This window comes from Rhinolophus ferrumequinum, chromosome 18 (genome assembly GCF_004115265.2).
Source record: "Rhinolophus ferrumequinum isolate MPI-CBG mRhiFer1 chromosome 18, mRhiFer1_v1.p, whole genome shotgun sequence".
In the NCBI taxonomy this organism is placed as follows: domain Eukaryota; kingdom Metazoa; phylum Chordata; class Mammalia; order Chiroptera; family Rhinolophidae; genus Rhinolophus; species Rhinolophus ferrumequinum.
In genome coordinates, this window is record NC_046301.1 from 16739247 (window position 1) to 16763900 (window position 24654).

General features: G+C 40.3%; 1 protein-coding gene across 4 annotated transcripts in view; it reads left to right on the forward strand.

Moving 5' to 3' along the window:
- Nucleotides 1-2573: 2573 nt before the first annotated feature.
- Nucleotides 2574-24654, forward strand: part of IL15 (interleukin 15) — a 62558-nt gene continuing 40477 nt past the window's right edge. The window contains exons 1-3 of one of the 4 annotated variants that reach the window (XM_033135489.1): nucleotides 2574-2712; nucleotides 3018-3208; nucleotides 23160-23281. In XM_033135489.1, the coding sequence (XP_032991380.1) occupies nucleotides 23216-23281 (66 nt within the window). In that variant the 5' untranslated portion in view covers nucleotides 2574-2712; nucleotides 3018-3208; nucleotides 23160-23215. Of the gene's footprint in view, nucleotides 2713-2972; nucleotides 3209-23157; nucleotides 23282-24654 lie in introns of those variants that run through there. The other 3 variants (XM_033135490.1, XR_004425667.1, XM_033135491.1) reach the window with 3 other exon arrangements.

Genomic DNA, 24654 nt, shown 5'->3' on the forward strand with positions numbered 1-24654 from the left:
CACTTACACTTTAACCAATATGGCAACTTGTGGCATCCTGGGCCATGTTTTTCAAAGCCTAGAAGATCAACTTGTTGTTGGCCTCTGTTTTGTTGTTAGAAGAACCATAAATAAGATCATAGTTATGGACTTTGAACACTAAGTCAGATGAGCTAACTTTTAACTTCTTCCACGTAGTCTCAAAAGCTTTTATTAGTAATTTATTTTAAAGACAACTGCCCAATTGCCAAACATTGTATTTGGAATGAAATATCAAATATTAAAATTTTATTATACTATAATTTTATTGTTAATTCTTTAAATTCGAAGAAATATTATGGTCACTTCTGTGAGTTAATTTTTACTTCTTTCTGCATTGTCATTTTAATAGTCATCTTAAGGCAGATTTAAATGCTTTCATCAATCTTGGTCTTTGCTTTTAACTTGTACAGTGGAATTTACTTGTTCATTGGTGTAATTTTCCATATCTTACCAAACAGCCTGCTGCAACTGAAATACAAGTTGCATATATTAGACTTTTCTGTTCGTGTGCAGTGCAACAAAAACAAATTATTCAGAAAACCCAATTTCCTTGAATTCCAAGCACTTAAATAACTAACTCAAAAATACTTTTTTTCTGTAATTAACAAATTTGACCTGTATATTTGACAAGCAAGCAGTAGAGCAAAGCATATCTTCTGGATGTAATTGTTTTCCAATTCACTGAATGATAATTTATCTTCCCAGTCTGACGAAATGTTTTATATATCATCAGTTCATCTTGTTCCAGAGCTTACATATATTAGAAGCTTGATCAATATTTGTTGACCAATTTTATTATTCTACGTACACAGATTGTACTTTAACGTTCAGCTCGATGAAGACAATTCCCATCAGTTTCAGAGCGTTGTGAAACCTCTCCAGTAGCTTAGAACATTCAGGGTGGCCACATATGTTATTAGTGTGCTGTCAGCCATTGGTTCCTCTCCGCCCTCGGGACAGCTGACAAGATTCTGGAGCCCACAGGCTAGTGGTCCCCAGCTAAGAGCAGATCACCCTAGTTCTCCTGGACAGCCCAAGTACAGCAGGATCTAGGATGTGATGATGTGTCCTCTCTGGCTCTGCTAGTTGGCGTTGAGTGGCCAGTGAGGTGCCTTAGTGTTTGGACAGCCACGTCTGCCACGAGCTGCAGAGCACACACACTGCTGAAGGAGGTTTGGGAGGAGTACACTTTGCAGGAACCCAAGGAGCTCTGCAGCAGTCCAAATGGAGGCTGGGGACATAGATCTACTTCTCCATCCCTAATCTCTGTATTCACGTAGACACATACTTGAGTCCTTTTGTAGCTGCTGTATTGTTTGCAACCGACTCCAATCCAGCTGCAGGCCTGATCTCACAATGCATGCTCTTTCTGCACAACAGAGCTTCAACATACTGCTGTGAAAAAGTCTAATTCGAAATCATTGGCATTACCACAAGAAAATTCAACGTTACATTGTCTTGGACAGAAAAGGATGATTGCTTCATTTCTTTAAATATAATTTCCACCTATGGTAAAATTTTGAATGGTCGTAAAAAACGCTGTTTACATTTTTATATCTCACCTATTTTGTTGACAGTGACTATCTAGAGCTCAACTTTTTCACAAAAATGTGAAATGATTTTATGTGGAACTTTATGCCCATTTAGTATTTAAATCACTTCTAATATTTTTCTGTTTCATTTTTAGCATATATGAGATGTAAAGAGGATGTAGTTAATGTTTTACTAAGCTCCAGGGAGCCTTAGCGTTTTTTTCTATGACATAATTGAAAAATTTGGGTAAGCACCGTCCAGTACTGATTTTCGGTGATTCACATGTGTGCAAGGTTTTTCAAAGGGCTTTCAAACCCGGCAGGAGGCCTTTTCTGCTGATTCTGTGTGGCATCGCAGATCAGTCAGCCTCAAAGACATCGACCCCTTCCTTCAACTATAAACTACTACATCAAATGGGACCAGGCGTAATGTTTACGCCAGGCTATGCCCTAGATCAGCAGACAGGCTTATTCCTTCAAGTTCACCCTCCGTGCCAATTACCTTGGACAAAGTAGTTACCCAGGTGACTTTTTCCAATGTTTTCTCTATTAAGACTTCAGAGCCTTGTTTCTTACAGCTGGCGCGAGGAGCCAAGGGACTGGTCCGGATGGAGTAGCCGCCCATCGAGATCCAACACATTTTTCCCTTTCCTCTGGGCGACTTGGACGTGCTCGGCGCTCGGGTCTCCAGGCTTCATTGGGGAAGCTTCCCGCACCGTGTCCAGCCCGTGAAAGTGGTGGGTGGGCTCCAAGCCATCGCCCTGCAGGTGCCCAAGGGCGTACAGGTCCAGGCCGGGCCTCCACTCCCCAACCACCTCCTGTTGGTTGCCCCTGGGCTTCGCAGTGGTGGAAACCTGCCAGGCGTCCCAGTCGAGGGGGCGGAGAGCCGTGACACCTGGGGTAGTGGTTCAGGAGCCACTGCCGTCCCGCCCTTCCCCCAGCCGCCAACCGCGGCTGTTTATCTTCGCCTCTGTTACTCACTATTTTCTTTCACTTTTCTTTTCGCTGGGGGTTGGTACTCCCCGGGTTCAGGGCGCTCCGGGGAACCCCAGCTGACTCGCGAGCTGCCGTGGTAGCCCAATAGTGAGCGATCCGGGTGGCCGCCCCCGCCCGCTGCACTGCCCGCGGCCCCCCACTCTGCAGCTGGGACTTGATGGAGGTACAGAGCTGTTTCTCCACTCTGGGAGGGGAGGTGGTGGTGGCTGAAAGAGCCATAAAGTTTTCCCCTGAGGCCTCCGCCTTGGGCCCCTCCCAGCCCCAACTGGACCCTCCCTTCTCCGCCCCCAACTGCTCCTAGCCAGCTGCCCCGCCCTCTTATGGGGAACACTTGACCGTGACTTCAGTTTTTGCTTGGGCTTAGTGCAGAGGTTTTTCACGCCCCCCCTCTGACCCTTTATTTCAATCGTGGGCTCTCCTTACCATCCTCGGCTTCCAGAGGAAGGCAGATTGCTCGTCCACTTGCAGGTCCCGCGGGCTCTCCAAGGCTCTTCCCTTTTTGCGTGTTGCCTGCTGCGGTGAGATTCCCGCGCGGGCTGGCTGAGAGCAGGGTCGTGCGCCGGGCTATCCCCACCAAGCTTCGGGTTTGGAGAAGACGAGGTCTGGCAGCTTAGAGCGCTGAGTTCCACATCTAAACAAGCTCAGAAAGTTCAAGAAAGGTACCGCAACTCCTTGCTTCTTCCCTGCCCCCTTCCAGACTCCCTACCTGCCAATGCAAATGTGTGTGTGAGCTAGATCGGGAACGGACGAACGTCTCTACCTTTGCAAAATCAAATTACCTTCCTCTTCTTTGATCAGGACACTTGCCTTCGTAGGGAGAGGAATTTGCAGGAATGGTCACTGTAATTCTATGCACTTAAGATTTTGTTAACTTCAACATAGGTGCCGGGGGTGCCCCAAAAAATGTATAGATATTTTACGAGATGTCAACGTTGCTCAAGCAGTAGCTCACGGTAATCAGAAACGTCTGAAGACTGATGGCAACCACTTTGAGCACCTCTCGTAATTGCAGAAGTCAAACATGACTTGTATTCATCTGTTGTTATCAGTGTATATTGCAATTTTAATAAGTTTTTTCCTTTCTTAAAATGTGTATACATTTTTTTTGGCACCCTCTGTATAAAGCAACGTTATTCTTAAAAGATGCTTTTCACAGTTTCTTAAATAAGTTGAGTCAGAAGTATTGAAACTGGAAGTGAAGTGGTTGTCACTAGCTGTTTTCCATTGTTTTTTAAAGCTACTTTCTAATGTTATAACACTGGTAATGGCATCCACCTGTGATTGATAGAATCTGCATCTTGTCAGTGTGCCTAAGGAGACTTTATTGACTGGATTGAACAAACAGATCAGATCTGGATGGTGACAGCATCCTGCTGTGCAGAGGCGGCAAGGTGAACTGTCCTACCTTGTATCAAGGCACTATATAGATTAAAATTTATACTCCTGTCCTTTTATTAAAAAGCAGTGTGGTGGGCATGGTGGAGGGAGATGGTACAAAGAAAGATCATAAAGATTTATAAAGGAAAGGACTGAAGACAAAGCATTAGCCATTTTAGATGTAAAAAGTGATGAAAAATTTTAAATTTTACTTCATAAAGTCTCAGAAAGTTCTGAAGGTTTATGATTGGGTTTTACGATCATATCATATTTTTCCCTCTGTTTTCTCAAAGTTTTAGTCACACTCAGAATGACCTTTCCTGCAGTACCATATGCTCTGTGACAGTGACAGAGAGGGGTTTAGGTGGCCACAGTGACAGAGAGGGGTTTAGCAGGAACCTCTGCTAGGCAGAGGGATTCCATACTATTGGACTCACTGCTCTCTGTTGTTTTGGAGTGGAAACTCCAGAAATTGATTTGAAGCTATAGTTCTGAAATTTGGAATTTTCCTGCAGATTACTGGTGGGTTTCAGAAAAACGATTTGATGCTTTTTGTTTTAATCCATGACATTAATAAATAAATGTCAACAGCTGTGTCACAAGACATAATGTTTGTCAATGAGAAGCATGTTTATAAACTTCATTGGAGGATGGGGAAAAATAGTGATTTAAAGTTTATTGAAATAGAGTTTGATGATTGAAAGATTTTAAACTCTAGAAAGTGCTCCATCTCAGGTTTTGCTGGCTCTCATCAGACTTCAGAAAGGCTGTGAATGAAGCCTTGAAATTTGCGTGTAAGTGGATTTTTCTAAGGAAAATATCCATAATTCTAATCAGTATTTTAAATCGGTCTTGGACCCATAACAGTTTTTGAAACATTTTGAAGCATAGAAGTCTGTCCTTTTCTTCGAATCCTTTTCTTCCTATCCTTACTGTTAAGTTTCATTCATTATGCAAGTATTCTTTTGAGGGTTAGTTAATGATAATACAGAAAGTACTGTCTTTAGGACCACAACTTGAATTATGGGAAATAATACGAATCCTACCCAATTTGTTGAGTTCTTATTATTTACCAGAGATTGTTGCAGGGAGGTATGTATTTTTTTAAATTGTCATAATAAATGTATATGGTGGCAGAGACTGTATTTTATAACTGAGGAAATGGAAGCATAGAGTAATTATATAACTTTCCCAAAGTTACAGCCAGAAAGTGATAGAGCTGGAATTTGAACCCAGACAGATTTAAGGTCACACTGGTCTATATGAATTATGATACTATTTCCATAGAAATACTTCCCACAATTTGACAGTGACTATCAACCACCATTTCATTTTGATGTAGAGTTTTGTGATAGAACGTTGCTTTTAAAGTGATTGATGTTGCTAATTATATATTTAAAGATTACCTTTATGATCAAATAATATTTACGTGAGTGTCTATATGTGTTTGACTCTTTGGAGAAATTTGTTTTATGGGTCCGGAATGAAAACAGTGGCCTAATTTGCATCAGTATTTGATGATAGAGCTTGACAGTAGGCAAATGTGGACTGATCTGTATTTCTGTATCTTTCGATCTACCTGTCTAGTCATCCACCCTAGGAGAAGCCTGGGATTTTCGGGAGATCAGGGCAGAAGACTTTTCCATTATATCACAGCTGAGGTGGTGTAGTATCACGTTGGTGCAAAAGTAATTATGGTTTAAAAGGTTAAAAATCCTTGCAAAAACCACAATTACTTTTGCACCAACCTAATAATTATTTGGGAAGTCTCCTTTCAGAAGGTTTTATGGCGTGAAGGTTGGCAAGAAGCCAGCTTTTTTCTTTGGCTCAATATTGACTCTTGGATTTATTTACCCAGCGATTACAGACAACTGCAGGAGGCTGTTGAGAGTGAACGTTGTTTAATTGGTTGCTGCTACCCCATTTGACGGATTGGATGGAAAAATTCCATAAGAGAGTTGAGAGAAAATTTGGGATTTTAGCTGGTACTGGAATGTGTTCTCTCCTATTTAATGGTGAATTTTACTAATTAACTATTATAACTCTATAACTATTAGATTTATTGCTATGGATTATTTTGCTTTATGTCAAGGAATGGTATCCTTTAAAAAAAAAGTTATTCAGTGCTGGAATCAGAAATAGGAAATGAGAGGCTCTTTGATATCAGTTTAATTCGACAATATAATTTGTATACATTTTATGTCAGGAGGCAGAGTATTGGTATGAATATATTTTCCAATCTTTGATACCACTTTGCGTCTACCAGTGTCTTGTCATTATTTTCAGAAGGGCAGAAGACTATATGGACCGCATAGAAATGGACAAGAAACTCTGAATGCCTACTAGCTGATGATGTTCTAATGAGACATAGTTGTTTCTTCTCCAAATGTTAAGGTTCCTCCAAGTGCCGACAGGATGCAGAGAAAATCAGAAGAATGACAGAAAATGTTTTGTCAGATAAAGGAATTGAAAGTGAAAATGATCGTAGGAGAGGAGACGATAATGGTTGTCAGGCTGTTGGGGTGGGGAAGCTGTACTTATGACAGGGACACGAGAGGAACCAGTGACACATTCAGTGATCCCTTGTATCATATCATTCTCCTCACTGGGCAGGTAGACATTTGAGAAACAAAGCATCCCTTGCACACTGTTAGCACCTGACCTCTAAAATTTTCAAATAATCATTGTCTAATTGAACATCTTGCAGTTAGCAATTTTACAATATGCTTTTCCAATGTCTTCGCTCTCCTTACTCCTCAGCAACAAAAATAAGTACATAAATTTAACTTTAATTTTTTAAACACTTTTATTATTAAAAACTATTGTTTATGTTACTTTAAATGAGTGTGCAATTAACCAAAATAACTCATTCACTTTTGATAAGTCATTATTAGGCATAAAACTAATCTATATTGGAAATGTGCGTCATAGATGTATGGGTAGCATTGGTATCAATGCTTTCATTAAAGAAGGTTTTTCTAATATCAGTTTTTCTAATACCCCTTTATTTGGCACCCTGTAGAGGCAAGGCACAGTGTAAGATTCTGGATGGGGAGAAATACGCCTTTTTGTTTTTGTTTTTTTTTCCCCTGTAAGATGGAAGAAGGGTAATTATGAAAGGGGAAGAGGGAAAGGAGAACTTGCTAGAAATCTGCTTGCCTCAGGCACATTTCAGGCATATCACTCATAAAAAGGGGTTCCTATAAAAATAGTGGATCTTTAGAATTCTCTGTGCCCATAAAGACCTTGAAAGTCCTGGGCCTCCCCAGGGGTGCCTTCACTTTGAAGATCTCTGATCTAGTTGGGCCTTATCACCCACTCACTTCCCTTGGTTTCTGGATTCCCCTGACTCCTTGTGCTTAAAACGAAGTGTCGGGAGGGGTGGGGACCAGTCAAGAACAGAGTCTAGCTGCTACAGAGGCTTCTAGCTTGAGGAGAAATCGGTTCCACCGGGCTTGGGAGCTTGGACAGCCTTTGTAGCCTGATCTCTTCCAGCCTCAGCTCCAGACACCCTTCCTCTGTGCTCTGCACACGCTGCTATTCCTTGTCACTCTTCCCCCATCCTGCTCAAAACGCCCACCTTCCATAACCGCTCCCCCCTTCTACTGCTCAGGTAGCATGATTTTCTCCCTGATATGAATTTACTTATCTCTCTAACACATCTTATTATGTGTTTGTCTCTACAGTTATGTTTTGAATAAAGGTATGTCCTGTTGTTGACCTGTATTGACTTCAACAGGAGTCCATCAGATGATTCAACAGCCTGACAGCTAAGCAAAGCAATGTAAAACAGCTAGAAAATATAAGTTATATAGCAAAAAACTATTTCAGAATACTACAATAAAAGCAGTAGTTTAAGAAAATTAGTCTGGGGTAGGATTTATTGAAGGAAAAAACAAATTGGAGATAAGGAAATGAGCCATAAATTCCTGGCAGTCTCTCAGGTAGGTAGTCTCCTTCCTAATCCTTGCTCAAGAGCATAGTCTCTAGTCGTTCTCTCTCTATGTGTGTCTCTCCCATCACTATGCAGCCATGCTGTAATTTTCCCCATAAAAGAAAATAAAAGCCAACTCTCTTGACCTCCTGTTTCTCTCCAGCCACCACCTGGTTTTGCTGTCCCTGTTTTATGGAAACTTTCCAAGTCAACTCTGTTCTCTGTCTCCAATTTCTCTCTTTTCATTGTCTCTTGAACCAGTCAGGCTGTCATCCGCACTGTTCCACTAAAAATGTACTTGTTAGAGGTACCAAGAACCCCCACGTGAAATGCAGTGGGTAGCGCTTCGTTCTCCTCCTGTGTGCCAGACCTGAGAGTGCTTGATTAGACTTGCAGGCTGCTCGCCTCTCCTCATTTCCTTTTATCTCACCAGCATCTATTTGTCTCCTTTCCTGGTTCTTTATTTCCCTAACCTTTTATGTAGGAGTTCAAGGGCCCAGTTCTTAGGCCTTTTCTCTGCCTCTTCTCGCTCCCTTAGTGATCTCATTCAGTCTCTTGGCTTTTAATGCCTTTGTAGACAAATGATTCCTAAATTTATATCTCCGATCATGACCTCTCTGAACTCCAGAAACAATCTTTACAACTTCCCTGGTTGGATGTCTAGTCCTTATTGGATTCCTGACTTAACCCCCCCAAACTGGTTCTTCCACTGACTTCTTTGTTTCACTTGATGGCAGTTCCATTCTTTTCATTGCACAGATAATTGATCTTGGAGTTGTTCTTTACTTCTCTTTTTCTCACACCTCACATTAATCTGCCACTAACTCATGTAGCTGTGCCTTCAAACTACATCCCACATCTGACCTTCTCACCACGTTCACTGCTGTTACCTGGGTTCACGCCACTACCATGTCTCATGGTATTATTGCAAGAGTTGGTCTCCCTGCTGCTACACTTAACCCCGTGCCCCTTCTCAACACAACATGGGAGCCAGAATGTTTCAGTTACCTGTTTTCAGTCACCTGCCCTGCCAGCATTGAAAAAACAAACCAACCCACAAAACAAAATAAGACAGCACTCCAGAACCCAGTGGCTCAAACAACAACAACAACGAAAACCAATGCTGTTTTACTTGTCGTGATTCTGCCACCTGGACTACTTTCAGCTGGCCGGTTCCCCTTAGGCTGTTGGAGATGAACTATCCAAGAAGGTTTCTTCATTCATATGTCTGGCACCTTAGTGAAGCTGGCTGGAAAGTTATGGGTTCCTCCTTTCTGATTCTTTCTTCTTTTATTATGAGAAATAGCTCTTGTTAGCAGTTGAGAAGGCTGCTTCTTGCTCCTAGAGAGTTAGAGATCTTTTGTGTTCTCCCTTTTGTTTAACTAGTGGTACTTTTTAGTACAATTTTCTTGTCAACCTTGGGGGCTTCTTCTACATTTTATCGAGGCTCAGTCTCTTAGAAAAAGACATACCCGCAAAACTCATATGACAGGCTCCTCTTTACTTTGGCTACAAGTCAGAATACTGTAGGAAAAGCCCTTGGGGTTTTCAGAAGCACTTTTGTCTTGCTGACTGAATCTATGAGGTGTTATGTTAAATATTTCCCAGGGGATCTTTCTTGAGGGATCTTCCAGCCATACGCTTGGTTTGATCTTTCACCTGAGAGCATATGGTACTAAAAGACTCTGCATTTGATCTTTGCCCTAAGAAATTCTGCTCGAACACTTCAGTTCATCTTTCTCTTCCTGTGATTAATCCAAGGCAGTTAAATGACGCCAATTTAGAAATCTTCGTAGCCAAGTCCCCACGTTCATTGGATACATTTTCTTTCTTCCATATTATTGCAGGCAACAGTGCTCCCCAAATCTTGCTCCTGCAGAACACAAGTTCTCCTCTCTCGAGCCCCCAATATAATGTCCTCAGTGCCTTCACTAACAATAGCCTGGTCATTCTTCAGGTCTCTCCCTCCCGCCTGGTCTCCTATCAATTTCAATGTCAGTTATTAATGGCTATGTAATAAACTTCCCTAAAATTTACCGGTGTAAAATAAGAATCATTTTATTTAGCCAAGATTCCGAGTTTAGAAATTCGGACAGAAAACGGTGTCATGACTTGTCCCCACTTCATTGTCTGTGGTCTCAGCTGATATGACTCCAAAATTCAATGACTGAGATTACTCAAGACATTGGGTAATAAGATAGTAAATGGGCCACAGTTCTGGCTGTTGGCTCCGTTCCTTCTTTCTTCTCCACTCGGCCTCTCCAAAACCCTAGGTCAGGCTGTCGCACAGTGTGATGGTCTCACTGTTGTCAGACTCTTTACTTGGGATCCAGCTTCTATAAAAGAGGAAGTGGAAGCTTCTAATGCTCTTAAGGCCTGGATATGGAATTCCCAGACTGTCTCATTTGTCTCATTCTACTGGGAAAAGCAAGTCAGAAGACCGTCCCAGATTCCAGAGGGGAGGACATTGACCCCACCTTTTGATGGGCAGTGTGTCACACTTGTCTATGGAAGGAAGGTGTTGATGGAAGGTCGCTATCTTTTGGAGACCTGCTGCACTGCACGTTATGATCCTGTTAGAACAGTAATTAGGTCATGCGACTCCTCTGTTCAAAACACCACTGCCTTCTCATTGCAGTTCATTAAAAGCCAAATTGCATTACAATGGCGAGGCCCTAAGTGATTTGTACCTCTCTTGTCTCATCTGCTACTTTTCCCTTCGCTCACCAATTCAGTCACGTTGACCACCTTTCTGTTCATCAACCATCCTGCTCTGTTCTTATCTAAGGGTCTTTGAACTTGTCATTTCCCCTGCCTAGAATGCTGTGTTCTCAGATATGACCCACTCCCCTTACTCCTTTAGGGCTTGGCTCAAATATCCGCTTTGCAGTGAAGCTTTCCCTATACTTTAAATTGTGCGTCCGCCAGCACTCTGCTTAAATTCTTCTCCCTGCACCTATAACTGTCCGACATACTGCCAGGTGTATAGTACCCTATCCAATCAGATATGCTTGGAATTCAGAGTTTCCGAAGGTAATCGTCAAGGACTTAATTGTGTTCTCCCCCACCCCCAAATGCATATGTTGAAGGCCTGACCCATAGTGGGATTGTGAAGAAAGAGCTTTCAGGAGGTAATTAAGTTAGAGGAGGCTCTATGGGTGGGTCTCTAATCTGATAAGCCCGTTGTCCTTATTAGAAGACGAAGAGATACCAAAATCAGGCAGGCACTGAGGAAAGGCCATGTACAGACAGACATAGTGAGAAGGTGGCCATCTGTAAGCCAAGGAGAGAGAACTCACCAGAAACCAACCCTTCCATCACCTTGATCTTGGACTTTTGGCCTCCAGAACTGTGAGAAAATAAGTTTCTGTTGTTTAAGCCCCTCAGCCTGTGGAATTCTGTTACGGCATCCTTAACAGAGAAGACAAATGTAGTGCTATAAGCAGGTAACAACCAAGCTGATTTACATGCCTCCCCAGAAGTGAAATAAATAGTCTTATGTAAGGTTAACCAATTAATTAAGCAAACACTTTCAGTTTTTAGAGCCTTTGTGATTTAAATTTTTCAGATAAGGGACTATGGACCAATGTATGTTTTATTTCATTATTTGTTTGTTGACTCCTGCTTCTCTCTATTTGAACATGAGCTACAGGAGAGCATGTTATTTTGTTCATTGCTATATTCCCATCATCTGTTAGCACCTGGCACATGGTAGTCTCTAATAAATATTTACAGAGTGGATGTTACAGAGGAGGGTATGTTAAAAGTAATGGGGAATAGAAAGAAGGACTATTCCAAGGAAATAGGCTGTGATTAATCCAAGGCAGTTATAAAAAAGTTACGTATACTTTTATTTATTCATTGAATTTACTTATATCCCTTAGCAAGAAATAATTTTGCGTGCTTAGTATGGGCCAGGCACTTTCCTAAGCGCTTCACTGATTCTGTGGGAGGGGTAAAGTGCAGGAAGAGCCCAGATGACTTCGAGATTTTAATCTTGGGAGGCAGGAAAAATAAAAGTTTCAGGAACAGATAAGGGTTACAGCTAAGATTGGGTGGGGGCCGGGCAGGGAAATGGATGAACTTGATTTTGCAAAGATCAAGATTGAGATAAAATTGGAACATATAGCTGAATATGTCCTATATTTCATTAGAAGTACTGAACTGAAGCTTGGGACAGCTCTTTGTACAAGAGATTTTGGTTTGTGAGTTAATAGTAAAGAATTGTTGATTGAAACAGCTGTCAGAATATTTCCCCAGGAGGCAAATGCATGTGTAAAGGTTTGGGGTCACATAAGAAGACCAGAGAGACTGTTTGGTTACTGAGCTGGGCTCCGTGAAAGAGGCACGTTCAGGGAATATCTTCAAGCAAAGGGTGGCCTGTTTCCAGGTCTTCAAAAGAGCATGTTAGACTTTTTACACCTTCCAGCTCATGCTTTTCTGTCATACTCAGCTACTCTCATGATGGATTTTTAGATCTTTCATATGCCTATTCTTACCTACCCATCTTTTCTTGTTTTTCAATTTCAGTATAACTGATATCAAATATTTTATCAGTTTCAGGTACAACATAATGACTCAATATGTGTATAAATGGCAAAATGATCACCGCAATAAGTTTAGTTAGTATTCATCATCACACATGGTTACTAAATGGTTTTTCTTGTAGTGAGAACTTTTAAGGTTTACTGTCTTAACCAACTTTCAAATACACAATACAGTATTATTGTAAATTATATTGTCACCATGCTGTGTATTATATCCCCATGACTTATTTATTTTATAATTGGAAGTTTGTACCTTTGAACCCCTTCACCCATTTCACCCCACCTCTACCCGCTCCCTATGGCAACTACCAATATGTTCTCTGTATCTATTAGCTCGTTTTTATTTTATTTTTTTTAACGTAGCCCTCTTTAAAGAATCCCTTCCTTATAAAGTTCTCCTGGCAAAACCCCAACCTTACCGCCTCTCTGGCCCTCTGGAAATACTGACCACGGTCCTTCTTTTGGGCTGCCTCTCCCTGATAGATACTTTTTAATAGTATCTGCAGTATTTTACTGTATTGACTTGTGTTTACATTGCCTCTCTCGGGTAAACGATAAATGTGGTGTAAAGGATGACAAGAGTTGTAATGGAGGGGTTGGGATTGGGAAGGCTGCAGTTTGGGAAACACTGCGTCCTTGTGTGCCTAGCACCTTGCCCAGCACAAGGGCCTTTCGTCACGCCCTTTTTGTCATCAGTAACTATCACATATTGCAGAGGGGGTCACGTCATACAAGGTTCTGAGATGAGGAGTTTGAGTGGAAGGACATCATCAGTAAGCACGTGACCACATAGCTTTTGGAAAACTACTCCCAGCATATTCAGAAACAGAATTGCCTGAGGGCCTCATTTGGGCCAGGCTGCAGAGAGAATCCTTCCATTCATGATTAAGAGACGCTTATGAGCCTTTTAGATTAGCATGAGCTTTTTAGAACTAAAGAAGAAGTAGGACTGTTTAAAATTTGGGGCCAGTTCTTTATTATTGAAGGCATAATTTTATAAACCGCAAAATAAATTCTTCAGTAAATGAAAGGAAATGGAAACAAGGCACACACCTTATTCTCTAAATTCCTCCAAATAGAAATCCTTTCATTTTCTAAATTTTATTTACCAAGTATTTTTTTTCAGGGGGGAACACTTCAATAGACAAAAGAGAAATTTTATAAAAATAGCAGTATACTTAATTTAATTTAATAACATTTAATTTAATTAGTATCTCTTGTAAGAATTCAACAGAACAAATATACACTCCTAACAACATTATTTTGTCACTTTAAAATTTTCAGTAACCCCAAATATCACATTGAAAAATCTAGTTTATATCTTTAGACTCTACCCCAGTAAACAAGATTGTAGTTCTCATTCTTTTGTGAAGATCCTTTAAAACTTCAGACATCTGGCCTTGACCTTTCTTCATCCAAGGCACATTACTCTCAGCTTCCACAGTTTCTAGAGCGTTGGCTCCTAGGCTATGGTTTTCAATCCAGGTAGGCTAACCACAGACCAAACGCTCTCCTAAACAAGAGCAGATTGCAGAGCCTATACCGTTGCATTCTGGATTCAACAATTCCATGACTCTCTTCTCTTCTAATACCTAATACCTGGTTCCTCAGGGATCCTTCTCAGTCTCTTGCTCTAGGTACCCCTCTGTCTGGTGGTATGAGCAATTACTTGCATCTAAGGTATGACCTTATGCAATTGTTGTCAATTTTTCAGGTTCTGTGTGCCCCGCAATCCAGGTGCAGACAGCAAATACCAGTCAAGGTTAATGTGCAGTGAAGCAGGCTTCTCCCAGTCCTACCTTTCAGGGAAAATGGGGGAGGGAACAGGATGCAACAACTAGAACCCCCCTTCTCCACCTCATTCCCCTTCCCCCACCTCATCTTCCACTTCTGGTCTGGACTCTGTCCAGCTCTGGGCTGCCAAACTGAGATAGAATTCCCTTCTCTCTATCTTGGGATTGTCACACATTTGGCATCAGTTGGCATTCCACAACCCACCTTATTTCTCTGGACCTTACAGGATGGATTTCCAAAGAGGAAATCAGCCAGATGCCCTAGCTGGTTCTTCATCTAACCAGGAACTGCCAGAGATTAATTGCTTTCCCTCTGCCCAACTGATTCATACAAAAATCAGTAGCTATGTAAATATATGATGATATTTGCTGTTATTATTATCAAGCCAGGTTGGGCAAAGATTCCAAAGATCTGAGTGTAAAAGCAAGACTGTTATAGCTCAGCCGCAGTGAGAAGGAGATTGTGAAACTTCCATCTTCCCATTTCTCCCAGGTAGAAAAGTGATAACTAGGCTGCAGTGAGTTACGATGAAACAGAGTTGCTTCAGAGCAGTTGTGGGTGGCACGGTTAACTTCAGTTGTTCTGTCCCAGGAGGTTGCTAAATGGAAATAAGTGGAGTGAAGTAAATTGCACTGTAGCAGCATTTTGCTGGTGCTGCTGGTGCAGGATAGTTAGATCTAAGATATGTAATTAGAACAATTTAAAATCTACTAATACAGCCCTCCAGTTATTGTCACTACATATGGGCTTGTAAGGCCCCTTCCGCAGCATATTGTAAACTCAGCGTTTAGGGACAAGGAGACCTCTTCTGAAATTGAAGCCGATATGGAGAGGCAGCACCATGCAGGGCCCATGAGCTGTGCTCCCTGCTTCACTGAACTACTAGTGAAGAATTAAACTGGGAACCCAAGACACATGGTCAACCCCTAGTTTACCTCCCTGGGTAAAATTGCACAATACATTTAGTTTCTCTGCACTTTTGTTCTCTTCTGGAAAATTGAGATGATTAGACTAGAGGAATTCCCTCGGGTATCACATCGGATGGTTCTGAGGCTTCACACAAGTTGAATGAATTTGATCATATGCTGATAACCAAACTGTGACCTTCATAGATGTCCTTAGGCACTGGAAGGGACTTCAGACATGGTCCAACCTACCCTCCTTATTTTAAAGATAAAGAAACTGGGGCTAAGAGATGTGAAGCACCTTGCTAAGGTCACATAGCTGTGTAAAGACAGAACGAGGACCAGGGTCCAAGTGTCAAGGCTTCCAGTCCACTCCATGGTTTTGGTAAGATTAGGGAGGCTCCTGGTTTCATCACAGAGCTTTCAATCTCAATATTAGATGAACTACCGTTTTGGAAATTGTAACGTGCTCATCATAAATAGGATGGAACGATGGTAGTGCATGGAGACTAGTAAGACAAGACAGTGAACACCTCCACCATTGTTTACACAACAAGTCCGAAGGCAGAAGTTCTGCGTCTATAGAAATGAATGTTTGTGGTCCCAGCACATGATTGATAGTGATGTATTTAATGTTAGTTGCCTAGAAGGCTTTGTTTTCTAACTGAATGGAGATCATTTTCTATGTTGTATTCTAACCAAGATGATATACTCTACAAGACTTTGCGATTTCCTTTATGACCATTCCACGTTTGTCAAAGAATCTTATTAGTCATTTAGTCATTTCAGTTAATAGTGAAGCCTCAGTTACTTATAAGGGTGGCTGGTGCGAGAAGTAGCCACCCACTTTTACCCACTAAACCTCTCCAGGCCCCTTTCAAAAAAAAAAAAAAAAAAAAAAAAAGTCCTCACAATTCTACCCAGGAGAAAGGGTCAAAATCTTAAAGACTATAATAAATGTGTAACCTTATAAAACAAGGAAGCCCGTTGGGTGTTTGATGATGTCAATATAAGCCCATTTTCTTTGCACAAAAGCTGAGGAACATGAAAAAGAAAAATGAAAAGCAAAGATTTGAAAGAAGAAAGGAATGGTAATCTAGTCATTGTCATTCTGATAGTTTTGGAAACTGCTATTTAAATAAGAATATTTCCTGAGACCAGTGAAAGAGGAAGGAAGGAACTAAAACCAATCCATCTCCTCAACTGGAGGCAGACATTCCATTAGCTGTGTCCCAGGTCATCCCCCACAGTCCTGGGGGAGAAGAAAAGAGCCAGCAGTGCATTACAGAGGGATAGGTCCTGCTGTCCTGTCCAAAGGAAAGAAGGTCTGCAGCCACATGGACTGCACTGGAACGTAAGAGTCCAAGCACTCTGCCAGTTGCCAAATAAACTACATGAATAGGCGCATTCTGCCACTTAGGAGTTTTATAAGCACTGTGGCTTTGTTGTATAGACTAGAGAAGTTTAGTTTAGTTGTCAGGAAGTATAGCCCAGCAAGCAATGCTTTAGAAACAAGACCTACGGGACTTCTACAGCAAATTTGTGGCCACTGTATTGATTCTGAGAGCCAGTGTTCAGGGTAAATCACTTGATACATTTCCTGAAAAGCCAAGTATTTGGAATGGGTGATTCCAGAGGCTTTGGCAGGAGGAATTTATAGAACATTGAAACAAGGACAACCAGCTGTAGTGAAACTGTCTGAAGATGGTGAACTACGGGATTGTGTGGTCTAAAGTCCATCTGTGTTTAATAAAACATCAGCCTTGCCTTAGACGTTTTAACTCAATTGTAAGTGTAGTTTCTGAGGATTTTGGTAATCCTTTGCTTCTGTAAGGGATGGGCGAGAAGTGATAGAAATGTTCTAATCCAGTTATTTGCCAGCGGGGGATGTGCTATATAATTAAGCTGTCGTTTGCGCTGATAGGTTATTATCAGCAGGTAATAAGAAATGTGCATCATTATAAATTGTCATCCAGCATCTCCTGCTACAGCAGATGAGGTACGTCTTCCGTGGCAGCACCGTGTAATCATATGGAGATTGGTGCCATTATGTCTGTTATAAATCATAACATACACTTTAATAGTTAAACAATTAGCTATAGTGGCAGTACTGGAAAATTGTTTGGTAATGATTGGCTGATTTTTATGATGAAGAATAATTTTTTTGTGTGGATCTTTTTATATAAATACCAGAAGAATTCAAAAGAAGAAAATTAACTTTAAACATATACTTGAGAAGTTTTTATTTGTTTGGTTCATGTATCTTTAAGTGGAAATGTTTGAAGGGCCCACGAGTCATCAAAATAGCTTTCCATATATATATTCTTAGAGTGAAAAATTATGTATATTTAGTATTCCTGTTATATGACAATGTGTACGTAGTAGGACTAAAAAGCCCCAAATTCAGACCTATCTAGTTTTCTGTTGTTGGAAGCCAAGTTAACAAGGGATAAAAAGAAACTATTTCTTTCTTCTTGAAGGGCCAAACTTACAAGACTTCTCTCTTTCCATTCTCTTCGTATTGTTTCTTCATCACTACTCTCCACTTCTCTCTCTCCCTCATCACAATTTTTATGTTCTTTGAAACGTAACTCAAATTTACCAGCCATAAGACTCTGACCTTGACTGACCTGGCTGTCTCTTCTTCTGTCCTGTGCTGTGTTCTTTTCATGGCAGTTTGACAACCTTTTTCTTTGTGAGCATTTTAAACTTATATCAAAGGGTATGTCTTGCTAACTAGACCTTTGTGATTCAAAGTCTAAAAATGTTTGTTCCCAGTATTTGACCCAAGAAAGAGCTTGTACCAGAATGTAAGTCAATCCATTCCTAACACACACGTTTATTTCACCCGACCTTTTATCATTTCAAGACTTTCCTGAAGAAGGAATTAGCGCAGGTTTTATTCACTGTAAACCGGCACTTTAGTAACACTGAGCTAGACAGTATGGATGTGGATGGCCACCTTTCCTCTTGCCAGTCCTAGGGGAGGGATGGGACACCCTGATTGTGAGGGATGAGATGACTGGTTCATGGTGAAGTGTTCCCTTCCTAGTGCTGCTGATCGCTAATGAGAGGTGACACTTGTGAGTGTTCACTGTGTGTCAAGGCCTGTGCTACACAGTTTGCATGAATGATCTCACTTGAACGTAAAGTGACTCAGTGAGGTGGGTACTCACATTTTCCCCATTCTGCAGATGAAGAAACTGAGGCCCTGAGAGATTAATTAACTTCCCCTAAACCTTAATGTTTTGAAGTGGCTGTGTCAGAATTCAAACCCAGATCTGTCTGAAACCAAAGTCTGTGCTGTATTTAGATCAGTGCTGTCCCATAGAAGCTTTTGTGGCGATGAAAATGGTCTGTGTCTTCTGTGTCCAATATGGTAGCCAATAACCACAGGTGGCTTTTGAGCGCTTGAAATGTGGCTGGCTCAACGGAGGAAGTGAATTTCTAGTTTCATTTTATTTTAATTAACTATGTTTATATTTAAATAGCCGCATATAGCAAGCGGCTACTACACTAGACAACACAGCTCCAGGTACTTTTTAAGTGTTGCTGATTACAGGCTAGTAACAAGGGAAGCCGAACCAGGTAAATACATTCATAGAATATGCTAGTCTTTCCCCATTTCTAGAGTTTCCCTAGATCCCACATTAAAGAAGAAAAGTCTGTCATATCTGTTGCTGTATGGAAGCAAAACGATTCAATTTAAAAAAATGAATGAATGACTGTCCCCTATGGGTCAGTCACTGTCCGAGGCTTTGGGCATTCTATATGAAGAAGCTGTGTCTCTTCAAGGAGCTCTTAGCCTAAGTACCTTTGAAGAATGTGTTATATATAGTATTTATTTCCAGAGTCTTTTCATAGATGATTAAACAAAATATTTAAATCTTTGCTCTCTAATACTTTGCAGTGTTTTGCATTTAATTTTTAATATTTTAATTTTTTGAACAGGTAATATGTTCTCATGGTTTAAAATTCAAAGGCTGCAAAGTGCTTTTTAATCCCCTTACACGCAAGCAACCAGTGCTTCATTTTATAATGTATGCCTTTACAAATATTTTGTGCATACACAAGAAAACGTACACATATATTTAATCTACTACCCCTTTTGTAAAAGCAGACATGCACTGTTGAGTAACCTTGCTTTTTACACTTAAAAAATATTCCTTGGATACTTTTTTGTGCTAGTACTTAAAGAACTTTTCATTTTTTTTTTTGGACATATAATATTCCATTATATGGACAGATGATAATTTATTTCATCGGTCCCCTCTTAATGAACATTTCAGTTATTTCCATTCTTTTGCTATTACAGGAATTGTTGATGTGAGTAATTTCAGCAAATAGATTCTATATGAGCTGGAGTGGATGGCATTCATATTTCCCGGACGATATTCCACAGACCACAAGTTTCAGGAGATGTTCAGTATTAAAAGAGGGTTCTGTGGCTAAATAATTTTCGTTATTCATTGGAAGTTCACAGTGCATATTGTCACATTAAAGGAAGTCCCAAGTGTTAATAATAATCTATGTTAATTTAATCCAAGTGTTTCCCAACCTTACATTTTCTCAAGTAGCAGAAGATACTATGTTTGTAGGTTGGGTTCTGGGAAGCACACTCTGAGACAGAAATGTTCATGCAGGAGTCTTACTGGGACATGTTCTCAGGACCAACACTGATGGAAGTGAGGGAGGGTGGAAGTAGGGTACATAGAGGAAGAAGTTGAACTGTGATGCAGCTGCAGCAGAGGCCTCAGCCTCTGAAGCTGTGGTGGCCCTTCTGGTATGTTCCAGCTCGAGGGAAGGAGGCCTTCCCTCCATCTTCTATGGAAGTGCTTATCAATTCCTAGGTAGTCTTACTGATCAGAGCAAGTCACTTGGTCTCTTTGGGACCCAGTTTCTTTATGAAATATGGATGTTAAGCTGGAAGTTCTTTGGAGAGTTTAATATGCTTTGTTTCTAGTTCCTTTTAAATATGTACTAATTAAATTCCAAGGTGAGAGACAAGTTTTCCCAGATGTGGCCACGAAGAGGCCATTCATCTGGATAGATCAGCTCTCATCTATTATTCCTGCTGTGCAGTTATGGAGAAAGTGCATTGTTTTAGCACTTCCAAGAGTACGTCGCTTAACTTGAGGCAGATTCTTAAGGCAAAATAGCGTAAGAGCTGGGTTGGAGTTTTTTTTTTTTTAATCTGAAAATTTTGGTTACCTCTTATTAGATGTTTCCTGAAGAAGTTAGCTTACTATATTTCTAGAACATTAGCCCATATTGGTAACAATTGAAGAATTAGAATGGCATGGAATATGAAATTTAAGAGTCCAACTAGCTTTAAATCACAGTGGTAGGTGTTCTTTTTCATGCTCCTTTTCAAAGCTTAGGGGGTAAATAGGTGCAGTGAAAAAGCCATAGCAGTTCTTCCACTTGAGAATCAGATGGGTCTAGGTGGCCCTTCCTGTGCTTTTTAGTGTATTTGCTGATTTCATTTGCATGCCTCCTGCAGAATTCATCCGTTGTGGTGTCTATCAAGGAAGTTGTTTCCTGGTTGGAAAGGGAAAAGGACCCAAGGCATGGGTCTCTGATCAGGGTTCCCAGTAGAGTTAAAGAAGGTTCATAGAGAGGATGGAAAAAATACCCAAAAAAAATCTGAAAGAAAAAGTTCTTATGAGATAATGGAGGCGACAATGAAGTGGAAGTCCAACTAGGGTTAAGGACTTGGCAGTTATATGAACGTGATGCAGGGGAGAAGGCAAAAACAAAGTTAAGATTGATGTCTGTGTCTGAGATCAACTTTTAAATTGAACAAACATTTTTCTCAAAAACCTTAATCTTTTCCTTCAACACAAAGCTTCATAAGGATTCCTATTATTATTATTATTGTATAATAGTTGTGGTTCAGGTGAGAAATTGTTAAAAAGGTAATTTGAAAGGGAATAAACTAGAAAATTTATTGTTAGAGTGTGGGAGAAAATGATGGCATAGGAATTTGCCTGAAATAAATCCAAAATAAATTAATCTTCTCTGAACAATTATAGATTCTTCTTTTTTTTCGTTTTGTTTTTGTTTTTGTTTTCCATAAAAAAAACGATTTATGCTTAACTCTGAAATGGTCTGGAACCACTCCCCTCATAATCCATTTACAATTATCCATTTGCAGAGGTGTCCGATTGTATAACTTTCTGGTCCCTTCCAATTATTTAATTGTCTAGTCCATTTAAAATCCCAGGTCTCATCTCCATATGTTCCTCCAGTTCAAGTTAGACCTGTGGGACCAGGAGGGGGAAGGATGCGGTCCACTTTTTCATGCCTTCTAGACTCCTTCTTCTGGTTCTAACTTCTGGAGGTTAGGGACTGAGAGGGTGGCACAGGGCAAAAAGGCCAGATGTTTCCTGATTTAACTAGGCCATCCACTGTTGGTTGTTGCATCTTTTCCTGGCTAACACATACTAACCATTGATACCTTCTGTGTGGAAGTGTTCCAAAGTTGGGCTCTCCTAAGGGACGTGTGTGTGTTCCTTAGAAGACCCTTAGGAGTCCACACACCTGTAGTGGCCTCCCTACTGGCCCTCTGTGGGGAATTAGGCTTAATCTCTTCCTACCCCCTCAGCTTCCTACTGGGTAGTACAGCTCAACAGGTACGACGATCTAAGTCCGCTTGCAAGAAGGCCAGTCTTGATCCACAGCTTTCCTGGATCAAACACTGGAAACAAAATTTGATGCTAGTCTCCATTATTTTTTCCTTTTGTCAGGTAGATTAAAGAGCAAATCAACAATGCCATAAACTGATATGATGTTCAGCCACGGGATAAGATGCCAGTCTGTGTTAGTCATAACAAAATACCATTCTTGACCTTTTGGCGGCTGGGAAATCCAAGATCAAGGTGCCCAGTAATTCAGTTCTCTGGTGAGGACTTTCTTCCTCACTCACAGGTGGATGCCTCCTCACTGTGTTCTCACATGGTGGAGAGAGAGGGACAGGAAGCAAGCTCTCTGTGGTTTCCTTTACAATGGCACTACTGTCGTCATGAGGGATCCACCCTGATGACCTCATTCAACCCTAATTACCTCTCAAATACCCCGTCTCCAAATACCATCACATTGCGGGGTAGGGCTTCAATGGAAGAATTGTGAGGAGACAGAATTCAGTCCATAACAATCTCTCTTGTGTGTAGCCCCATATCAGTTCCCATCACGCCCCAGGCTGATGATTTCAATCATTGCCTTTCCTTTTCCTTCCTGGTATTTTTGTCTCCTGTATATGGAATCAGGATGGGGTCTCGGAGTGGAGTTGGTGGTTTGGAGGTCATAGGTACACTAAGGGTTTGCCTACCTCCGAGCTAGCCCTGGAGCAGCTGTCTGGACTTAGGTATGAAACTCTTTTTAGAATGTGGACCAACTTAATGCTTCCTTATCCCCAACATTGGGTTCCAGTCGCCAGTAATGGGGCAAGAATAAAGCCACATTCAAAATCCTAGTAAAACACCATTCCTCCCTCACCCTCTTGAATTCTGAGCCTCTGCAAGGAGCATTATTTTGCTAGAGTAACACTACTCATTCTTCCAAGCCAGCTCAAATGTTACCTGCTCACTGAAGTTTTTCCAAGTTCCTTATCTTCCCCATTTCTATAGAATTAATTACCTAATTCGGTTTTTACATGGGGCTTTCTTTATTCTTCTGTTAAAACACTAACAGCATCTGTTAGTTGTTTTCAGTTTTTCCCCCCTTGGTTGCTTTGTGCTGTTTTATGGGAAAAACATTTTGCTAGAGAACTGCGTGAAACGTAATAGTTTATTTAAAATGATGTATAATTATTTGCCTCCCAAAATGAAGTAGCTACAGTCCAAATGGATTTGAGTGAAATTACAGGGAGGTCTGAAGATTTTAGGAAAGATTAATCCCCCCCCCAAAAAAAAAAATCCTATTGACTTTTGAAACTGTTTCCACAGGAGTCTTCCTGTCTTTTCAGGTGTGGAGGGAACCATAAATCTGAGGAAGGGAGGATCATTCAATACATAATTTTAAATCTTTTTACCCCTCCGTTTGATTCCAACAGAATCCATTTCTGCACATGGCCATCTGGCTCTTTGAAGCAATGTCCCATCACGTGCCATGCTGGTGATGTCACAGGACGCAAGGAAGTTAATGTTAGCCGGTAGCCAGCCTACGAGAAGTCATGTAAGTAAGGATTTAAGAATTCTATCAGTCAGTATAGGCCCTTTCATGTAATAATGTGATTAATAATAATGAAGGTGTGACAAACTGGGTAAAGTTATATATATATATATATATATATATAATATATATATATAAATATATATATATATAATATGTATATAATATATATATAATTTATATATATTTTAATGAGCAGCTTGGTTAAAAAAGAAAATGTCATTTGTCCCAGAATGTTTAAGGCGTTTTCTGAGGACAGAGCATTGCACACCTCAGAGTTAGGCAGGTTGTTTTTATTTATTTATTTATTTATTTATTTTCCTGAGAAGAGCCAGGTAGTAAATATTTTAGGCTTTGTGAGCCAAATGATCTCTGTCACAACTCCTCAACTCTGCTTTATTACTGGAAAGCAGCCATAGATGTGGGTGGGTGCAGTTCTGTTCCAACGAAATTTTATTCACAAAAACAGGTGGCAAGTGAGGTTTGGCCTGTGTGTGATAGTTTGCCAACCCTCGGTGTATAAAATGCAGAAATTCTCCATCTCACTTTTTGAGGTTAATGTATTTCTAAAATTAACCTATTAAAGGAAACTGGGGTGCTTCAAATTAAATAAATGTAAATCCAACTATCCAATTTCTGAATGATTTTTACCAATGTTAGGAATTAGAGAATAATGTAATTATATTGTTTTGAAAGACTCTTTGAAACTTTTGAAAAATATTTGCGAATAATGTAAAATCAAGTTCAGTCTCAAGAACTAAACAAAATAAAGCCACAGAAATGGAAACCCAAGGAACTGGCTTTTTCTTGATTAAGTGGGCACACACATTTCATATTTACTTTCAGTTATAAATTATACTTAACTCCTTCAGAAGGAATCCTGCAGGGAAATAAAGGGGTTTATGAAAACCGAAAGTCTTTACAAGAATCTTAAGAGGAAAAAGGTAATTCCTGTATTGCGCAATCATTTCTGGCAGCAGAAAATAATAAAAGAAATATAAATTGAAAGAAAAAGCATGAAGTACAAGTTATTTTCCTATAATTACCTACAAAGTAAAACTTATCCTCTTCAGATTCTTCCTTGAAACTGCTCTGTTTCTTAGAATTTTTATTAAGAATTCCCCAAACTCAAGAAACTTACTAACAGCCCTAGGGATGAACCCATATTAGGTGTTGCTACTATTGAGATGTAAAAGAAGAAGAAAGAGGGTAGTTTGGATATTGAGAGAGATCTTGGGATATGTTTACAATAATAGCATAGCTCTGAATTATCTTGTTATGAGAAATTTGTGAAAATGAATAATCATTATTTTTAAAAAATTCCATTATGATCAATTCTGGGGCATAAAATGGGGGAATTTTCTTTAAATGAAATC